General features: G+C 46.9%; 1 protein-coding gene across 1 annotated transcript; it reads left to right on the top strand.

Annotated features, from left to right (window-relative positions):
• Positions 1–2280: 2280 nt before the first annotated feature.
• Positions 2281–8921, top strand: EDN1 (endothelin 1). Its single transcript, XM_007446415.1, has 5 exons — positions 2281–2396; positions 3964–4132; positions 5442–5600; positions 5757–5870; positions 7680–8921. Exons 1-5 carry the CDS (start codon positions 2333–2335, stop codon positions 7780–7782), a joined length of 609 nt encoding a protein of 202 aa, XP_007446477.1. The 5' UTR covers positions 2281–2332; the 3' UTR covers positions 7783–8921.
• The last annotated feature ends 593 nt before the right edge of the window (positions 8922–9514 follow it).

Below are 9514 nucleotides of genomic sequence, written 5' to 3'. Positions count from 1 at the left end.
AACCCGTGTCCCCTGCATCGGCAGGCGGACTCCCAACCACTGCGCCACCAGGGAAGCCTGGGATTTCCACTTTTATTACTTTGTCCAGCAACTTGAACCGTCTCGTCTCCTCCACGCTCCCCAGCAAGGCTTCAGGCAGAGCAGCAGCGGCAGCATCTAACTTGTAAAACTGGTCTGTTGGGGTTCTTCCTCCCTCCCGCTCTTGCTTCTTGGCAAAATGTTTTGTTGGGCACTGCCTGGCAGTAGGATAGCTGCCTTCTCTGCAGAGAAAGGGCCCCCCACTTTCCTCCTCTAGGAAGAAAAGAGGCTGCTGCAAGAGCTGGAAGTGGAGAGATGGACAGGGAAGGCAGATACCACCATTGTCCCAAAACACACAAAGAAAAATGGAAACGCGCACATGCACACCCACGTCAGGGTGCGTCTTGGAAACTCACGATTCAAAGAGACGGGGGCAAGATGGGCCTTGGAACAATGCGACCCTCCCGGATCTGAAATCCTGCGCATTGACTTGAGCAGAAGGCCTGGGGTGACGGATGGGGCGGATCACTGCTGCCCACCTTTTGTATTTATTTGTCATTCAAATAGTTCACAGGAGAGGAGGGCGGGCAGGCTGTGGGAAGGCTTGTGGGCAGTTTCATTTTGCTTCACTTCTCCACCTGATCGCTGGGCGCTGCTGGCACCTGCCTGGGCAACCTCAGCGAGGTGGGTGTGGCGTCGAGAGATGGGCTTCCCTGCCTGCCGGAGGGTGGCCCAGGCTGGACCTGGAGGGACTGGGAGGTACCGGGCGGTAGTTTCCGGGGAGGAGCTGAGGACAGGTTGGTCCTGACTGTGGCCAGTGTTTTGTTAAAGTTTCCAGGAGGTTAAGAAAAAAAGAGTTGGGGGTGGGGGGGGGGGCGACCCCTGCCAAGACATGTCTCCCAGGCCACCTCTTCCTCCCTGGGGGAAGCTTGGATCCTGTGAATGTGATATCAGATCTCTTCTGCTCTCCTGTGTTCTGCGGATGGAAAGAAGTCGGAACGCACTGGCCAGGGCTGAGGCCAGCAGAGCTGGCTCCCTGCTGGCTGCCACTGAGTCCAGGGGGAGCTGTGCCCTCCCCGGCCATTCCTCCCTTTCTAGGCTCCCACCTCAGGTGGCTGCGTTTCCTTGTTATTTGGAAGCCAAGGCTGTGGCTTTTTAAAAAATTTTTCCTCAAACATCAGCCCCGGTAGCTCTTCGTCTCCCTCTGGCGTTCCTCTCTCGCTATTTCTTTAGATTGGTGCCCCGGCAAGTGGGGGGATCCGGGGACGGGAAGAGGGTGAGCGCAAAAAGGAAAGCTGATGGGGGCTTCTAATCAGCAATCCTGAAAGGACTGGGTATGTGCCTAAAAGGATCCTTTTTTTTTTTTTTTCTTTAAACTTCCTTTTCTTGCCAACCCCTCTCCTATCTTTCCCACTGTGGACGCAAAGAACTTGAGCCGAACAGCCTTGGTGGGCGGGGGCTGGAAGAAAGCAAAGTGCGTCCATGTATCTGCCAAAATAATCTGACCCCGAGTCGGGGGCGGGGGGAGGCGTAAGTAAAGAGCGAGAGCGTCCCCTGGACTGATCAGCACTAAGAAATCGGAGAGACATAAAAGGCAAATGAAGCGAACAACAATTAAAAAAAAAATTCCCCGCACACAACAGTACGGTCTATTTGAACTGTAGCTCATACTTTTCATACCAATGGTGTGACTTTTCTGGAGTCCCTCTTCTGATATGCTTGAACTCCGGGGCTGGCAGCTTTTGCAAAGGGGAAGCAGACGGCAGCGCTGCACGGGCAGCTTTACCAAAGGTCTCCAATAGGTATTTTCTTTTTCTTAGCCCTGCCCCGAATTGTCAGACGGCGGGCGTCTGCCTCTGAAGTTAGCAGTGATTTCCTTTAGAGCCCGGCCTTATCTCCGGCTGCACGTTGCCTGGTGGTGACTAATGACACAATAACATTGTCTGGGGCTGGAATAAAATTGGAGCTGTTTACCCCCGCTCTATAGGGGTTCAGTATAAAAAGCCGGCCGAGAGCCGTCCAGGTCAGACGCGCTTCTGCCTCTGCGCTAGGACCAGCGCCGCCAGGGTCCCCGGGTCCCCGTGCGCCACGGCCGCCACCGCGTGCGTCCTCGGACCGCTCCCACTGCCTTCTCTCCTGGCAGACGCTTCTTTTTTCTCCCCGTTAAAGAGCATTCGGGCTGAAGGATCACTTTGAGATCCGAAGAACCCGAAGCGCTCGGAAGGAACTGAAGCTGTTTTTTTCTGCGTTTTTCCCCCCACACCTTCGGGTTTAGTTCGCAGTGGGGAAGGATTTTGATCCCTTTTTTTCCAGAATGGATTATTTCCCCATGATTTTCGCTCTGCTGTTTGTGGCTTTCCAAGGAGCTCCAGAAGCAGGTAGGCACGTTGACTTGTAAATCCCTGAATGCTGCCGTCTTCTTTTCCACCTTAATGCTTTTCTTGCTTCTGTGTTTTCTCCCATTTCTTTTTATGACTGCCGCTCAGAAATCAAGTGTAGGGGAATTATTGCTCAAAGGTGCTTAAGTTTTCTAGTGGAAAAAAAAAAAATCCTCTGTTGAAGACCATTGCTCCTCTAGCATTAAAATAACATTATTATTATTGCCTAGTGTATTTCCTTGGCTTTTAAAAATATGACTCAATTAAAGCAAGATATAATTTAGCTAAATGTATGTTTGCAATATATGTGTTCATACAGGTAATAGGACATATAGGAATTTATATCTTATTCAAATACTGCTTTAATAGTGTGTTAATGTGTGAAATATTTAAACCTTTCAGCTTGAAGCCAAGGAATTTTATTCAAGTCATTCAAGCAATGTATGAGCAGCAAAGTCACCTGCAGAACAGCCTGGTGAAAACCACCCCCAGGCGGTTTCAGGGTGAAGCAGATATTTTCTTTAAAATTGTCATTGTTGACTTTAGATTTCATTTGGCAAGTTTTTGGCACTCAAAACAGTGTGGGCTCTATTTCCAGTTTTATTCACCTGTCTTGGGAGGGAAGCTAGGATAAATCTTGGCTGCTGAAGGATTTAGATAGTATGTGTGCATCTGCCCATTTCCCTCTTTTAGGGTCAGTGCACTTTTTTGTCTTTTCATGACCCTGACTGAAGAGAAAGGATGTCAAGGGAATGAAAATCCTGGAATGTGTCTGATCATTTGAAATGTACAAAATCAGGCAGATAAGCTGCGTGGCTAACTTGTCAGTAAGAGGAAGCATGCTGCCGTGGGGAAGGGGAGACGGCAAATCCCGCCCACACCATCCTGCTCCGGGGATTCAGAATTCAAAACCCACGGAGCCTTGCCTGGGTCCCCGGAGCTGCTGCTCAGTTTTCCCTTAGGTCAGTGGTTTTATTGTAGAGCTGATTTCTCTTCTCTCTCTCCAATCACCTCCCCGAAGCTCTGGACCTCCACCTAAGTTCAAGAGGTGTGTCTCATCTGGGCTACTCCCGGCCTTACACGAGGTGTGAGGTGGTGGGTATTGCCCTAAATGGAAGGTCATCCCGCATGAGGGAGTGGCTCTGAGTCTAGGAAAAGGCAGTCTGATTTATTTAGTTTCAGGTTTTTGGCCATCAGCCAATTTTAAGCCACTGTAGGTTGTGGTAAGTTCTATGCAGAAGCCAACCCAAATGTCTAACAGGCAGTATTTCTAAGCATTTCCTTGAAGGCTGCTTCAAGGGGCTGCTAAGTCCCTTTTCAGGTGGTTGTTTCCCCTGCACTTGTCTAATCGCTCTGAAGCTGGATAAGCCAGTGGCGATAAAGGTGAAGTCATGTTGAGGAAGGAAAATAATAGAGTCCTTTTTGTGTCTGTGTTTCTTGCTGGAGGCCGGCTGGGTGCTTCATCTGCTTTTATGTGCTCTGCTAGATGTGGCATCGATGCTGTGACCAGTGTGCCTTCGGGCCTTGGGGGAGATGCCACCCACTGACATGCTCTTTGTCTCCCCAGCGGTCCTGGGCGCCGAGCTCAGCACAGGAGCCGAGAGCGGAGGGGAGAAGCCCTCTCCCAGTGCGCCCTGGCGGCCCCGCCGGGCCAAGCGCTGTTCCTGCTCTTCCCTGATGGATAAAGAATGCGTCTACTTCTGCCACCTGGACATCATTTGGGTCAACACTCCAGAGTGAGTCTCTAGAGGGCATCGTTACTCTAGGCTTCCTCCCCTCCAGCTTCCCGGGAGACTGGAGCCCAGTTACTCTTGTTACTTTTGGGTTTGGACTCTGAAGGTAGCATTTCTGACCACATGAAAGTGCCCCAGTGGGGAAAATGCCCCTCAGGAGGCTACCGCACATCTCGGGGGAGAAACTTTGTGTTGGGCCTCCGGGGAGAATGTTCTCCATTGGGATCTGCCTGGGTTTAGGGAAAACGTTGCTGAGGTCGTATGTGGCTTGGTCCAACCTGTGCTTCTCATGGGAGGGTATAGACTGAAGGGGCAGAAAGGATTATAGAGAGTTATAGTCTAATGACTTTATCTTACTTATAGAAAAACTAAGACCCGAGATGTTGAAATCACTTGCCAGGATGAATTTATGGTAGCGCGAGACCTAGAACTTGGGTGCCCTGACTCCCCCCTTTGGAAAAGCCTATTTCAACACAGCAATAGAAACCCGGTCCTTAGAGTTCCCTTCTGCCTCCCGAGCGAAGAAAGCAGTTTCCCCCATCTCCCCCTGAAAAGTAGTTCACCCATCAGAAGGCATCCTAAAGAAAAATACATTGACTGTGCCTGCAGTGTCCCGTTATGGTAAGGGATGACTGAAATCCAAACGAAATCAAATCAAACCACAGCGAGCCTCATACTCAGTAAGGTGACGCTTGCAACGGGAGGACTTTATTCTTTAGGTGAGAGTCACAATGGACACACTGGGAATTACTAGAGAGCCTTCTGGCCAGGAGTTCCTCTATAGTTGTATGCTAATCACCAAATCACAGGAGGTGTGCAAACCTGGCGTGAACCGTGCACGCAGTGGTGTGTCTCCCCCAGCCTCCGCAGGGGGCCCTTTTAGCATTATCATGTATCACTTGAATTGAAAATCGGTTTTCGAAATCTTGTGAGTCATGGTTTTGCATGGAAGTCCCGCCCCGCCACAACCCCCAAGACCTGTTAACTAAGTAGAGAGTCAGAAAAAGGAAGAAAATATGAAACAGATACCAAAGCAGAGATGTCATAATTTCAGCCAAAAGACAAGGCTACTGTGTTGAGAGTTGACATGGAATTTCATTGACTTAGAAAAACTGATTTTCTCCTGGGTGGGTCCACACACTTGGGGCCGTTGACTGGCGTATGCCATCCTGACTGTTAGCAACATTTGACTCTTCTGAGTTTCGCTGCCAAATCCTGTGGTGTGAGCTCCTTAGGAGCTTGCCCCAAAGAATGCAACCTCTGGAGACGATCAGTTATGCTCATAACTTTTGTTCCTCTCTTTCCATGATAGGCACATTGTTCCATATGGACTCGGAAGCCCCTCTAGGACCAAGCGATCCTTAAAGGATTTCTTTCCTACAAAAGCAACAGACCACAGGACGAGATGCCAATGTGCTAGCCAAAAAGACAAGAAGTGCTGGAATTTTTGCCAAGCAGGAAAAGAGCTCAGGTGAGTAGAAACACCTTTGTTTTCCTTCATTTTTATGCCTTCCTGACCGTCTTCCTCTTATGATGCTGTCTTCTTGTTTAAAAGAGATTAACAGAGGCATTGAGAACAACTGAAGTTCCTATTGCTGAAATGTTCTCCCTATGTGTATTTTAACAGGGACCAAGACACCATGGAGAAAGGCTGGAATAAACAAAAGAAAGGGAAAGACTGTTCCAAGCTTGGAGAGAAGTGTCTTCATCAGCAGCTGGTGGAGGGAAGGAAAATAAGAAGGTAAGAGGCTCCTAAGAACAGCTGGTCCCCATCACCTATGAATGGTCTACTCTCCTAGTCATTCTTGCCTTGATGGGAGAAAGGCCCAGAGGACAGTAACAAAGAAAAGGGGAATCTTTGTGTTCTCTAGATTAAAGAGAGCAAAGGAATCCCTCTCAAATGTTTTCTTGAAGGCCTTGAATGCAGACTGCTGCCCTCTGTACACTTTGGTGATTTTTAGCACACATACCACTCATCCTAAAGGTAGATTTTCCAAACAAAATCTATCTAGAGACACCTTTGTCATTTGGTCACATCTAGTTTTTGCCTCTCTGAGTCAATATATTTACAGCTTTCCCTGAGAAATTAAAAATCCTTTCAGGGAGAGTTTTTAATTTTTTTTAATTAAAGTGTCACGTATAATCAAATTCTTCAAAACACAGCAGTTATTCAAATGGCCAAAGGGAAAATAAAGTCATTAGGCAGGGTTGGTGAGAGTTAGAACATGCCATTTTTCAGGTTTATTTATTTACTTTTTAAATAGGGAAATGCATTTGGTGGAGACCCAATGTCATTCCCAAAAGCATTCTCATTTTTTAATCATGAGCTGGGATCTGGATTAGTAATACCATAGGATTGCTCTGAGCAGTTTTTTTTTTTTTTTTTTTTTTTTTTTTTCGATATGCGGGCCTCTCACTGTTGTGTCCTCTCCCGTTGCGGAGCACAGGCTCCGGACGCGCAGGCTCAGCGGCCATGGCTCACGGGCCCAGCCGCTCCGCGGCATGTGGGATCCTCCCGGACCAGGGCACGAACCCGCATCCCCTGCATCGGCAGGTGGACTCTCAACCACTGCGCCACCAGGGAAGCCCCCTGAGCAGTTTTAGAGTGATAAGTCTTCCAAATCCTAAACATTTTGGAATTCACAAGCTGCAGGGAGGATTCCTGCTTTCAGATCTGCCCCATATTCTACGTTTCCCTATCATGGTCAGTGGCAACGTTTCCTGGAAATCCAGTGGCAAGAAGTCCTAGGATCCAAGTATTATGAGCACAGGCCTGGCGGTCATGAATGACTTCTGAGTTGTTTACTACTGATGTGGGGCCATCCTCAGCACTTCCCATGTGCTGTTGAAGTTTCCATATTTCTAACCTCAGGCCACTAGCGCGCCTTCAGATCGCAAGATTACGTAAATCACCGTTTCTGGACTGACTTGGGAATCATTTTTTTTTCCTATTAGCTTCCATTACATCAACTATTAAATCAATGTTACAGTCCTTCCCTTTTTCTTTCTCCTAGAAACAGAAAACATGAAACCTGCAAAAACAAATTTTTTTTTAATTACCGTAGAATATTGTTTTGGGCCTGCCTTTTGAATTTCTTCCCCACGAAGCCCCATTCAATTTCTTATGTGATTAAGAAGACACTCCTGGCTATTTGAAACCTCTGCTGAATGAGTCTCTCCATACAATCCCACAGGGGTTGGGATAGTGCTTGGGATAGGGCTAAAGAAGAAAAGAGAATATCTCTAGTTGACCTTAAAAATTGTACTTTAAAATTGTATTTAATACGCAATTCCCTTTAGATATGACCATATCACCCTTATTCTCCCTGCTCACCGCCCCACCCACCGCCATTCTAGGCATAAGACGTAGCTTATTTTCACTTGAGGTTAGCAGAGTAACATGTGGTTTTGGTTGGGGGTGAAAGTTCAGGATCCAGATTTAGATTTGTTTTTGCCAGATTCTAATTTTAGATGTTTCTTTTGCCTAGGAATGATTTTTGTAGAAAAAAAATAATAATAACGTTTGTTTTCTGTTGTCTGGTTTTAATAGGTTGGAAGCCATCAGTAACAGCATCAAAACGTCTTTTCACGTTGCCAAGCTGAAAGCCAAGCTCTACAGAGATAAAAAAGTGACCCACAACCGAACACACTGATGGCAGGTTGTCGGGGCCTGTCTGAAGCCTTCTCATCCACCAAGAGCCCTGGGCCTGACTGCGCTCTCTCCGCGTGACTGGGATCAGAGCAAATGCATCCTCCCTGCTTAGACCACTTCTCGTTCCAGACTAGCACAGGACCAGCGCCCTGGGTGCAAACATTCCAGGAAAGGTTAAGGAGCCCCCCAGCCGGTCTTCATTTGCCTCCATCAGTGGGAACTGCTTTCGTTTCTCTCCTCCTTCGGGGTGACAGCGGGCTATGCAAAGAAGGCAGAGAGATGCAGTGACCTGCAAATTAGGGTGGCCTCTGCCCCTAGGGGGAGGGGGAGAGGGGATTCCACTTGCGGGCGGAGTCCCCGAAGAGGTTCCGAAGGGAGTGTTTGTGTCTCACTCAGGCGCCTGGCACATTTCAGGGAGAAACTCCAAAGTCCCTGCAAAGATTTTTCTAGGGAATGCACAAATTGAAAACACTCTAAGGACAAACACTCGAGTGAAAAAAAAAAAAAAAAGAGAGAGACTTTGTTTTTTTTAATTCATAAAATGCAAAACTGAAAGAAACTGTTACTACTGTAAATCAGGATGAGTTTCATGCATATGAGTCTACCTCACCTATATTGCACTCTGGCAAAGTATTTCCCCACCTTTAATTATTGCTTCCCCAAACTCTTCCCCCTCTAAAATCCCCACACTAAGCCCTAGCCTCGTGGAAGTCTGTCTAATGTGTCAATAGTAGATATAACATTTTCAGGGTAATCTACTAGCTCTGTTCCATAAGAAAAGAAAGATCCATTGAATCAGGAGATTCCCTTACCTTGATTTTTGGAAAGACAACGGTATAGGATTGTTAAGGAGAGACACTGAAGGGTAAACATTGGTGATGATTTAAAGCAGTCAAATTGTTTTCCTTTACGTAACTGGCTCATGGAAGAGGTTGGATTACATTTTGATGTACTTATTTTTTTATAGATATTTATATTCAAACAATTTATTCCTTATATTTACCATGTTAAATATATGTTTGGGCAGGCCATATTGGTCTATGTATTTTTTTTTAATGTATTTCTGAATGAAATTGAGAAAATGCTTTGTTTTGCCTGTCAAGGTAATGACTTTAGAAAATAAATATTTTTTTTCCCTACTGTATTGACTTTGAATCATTTCTGAAATTTCTGAGAAGTGGGCCAAAGTGGTAAGAATTAAGTAGGGGGATGATTAAAGATGGTTTCTTGGAAAGGTGACAATTAGAAGGAAAAGAATCATGGCTAATGAAATCAAGAATTTGATTTATATCTTAAAAGTTGCCTTTAGATTGCATTAAGCTAAAAACAAAACAAAAACCCAGCTTTCACACCTCTGTCTTTCCCTGCATAGCCGCCTCTGCTTCCCCTTCACCTGCAAACTCTCCAGGGACTTGATCCATTAGCTATGCTTTGGCTATTAGACGGGATCCAACAGTTTAAGCTGATGATGTGGTGAGAGGTGCTTTCTCCATGTTAATAGACTGAAGGAAGCGATGGCAAGGCGACCTCCCCAAAGGTACCTAATTATACACATTCCACACCAGAGTTGCTTTGAGAAAATGGCCTGCTCAGAGCAAGTGAGGGCTCCCACTGGCTTTTTATTTGCTCAGATTAAGAAGTGTGTTTATTGGGCTTCCCTGGTGGCGCAGTGGTTGAGAGTCCGCCTGCCGATGCAGGGGATGCGGGTTCGTGCCCCGGTCCAGGAAGATCCC

The sequence above is a fragment of the Lipotes vexillifer genome, unplaced genomic scaffold (genome assembly GCF_000442215.2).
Source record: "Lipotes vexillifer unplaced genomic scaffold, Lipotes_vexillifer_v1.1 scaffold1154, whole genome shotgun sequence".
NCBI lineage: Eukaryota > Metazoa > Chordata > Mammalia > Artiodactyla > Lipotidae > Lipotes > Lipotes vexillifer.
The sequence above is the reverse complement of the archived record's forward strand: the minus strand, read 5'-3'. Positions and strand labels throughout refer to the sequence as shown.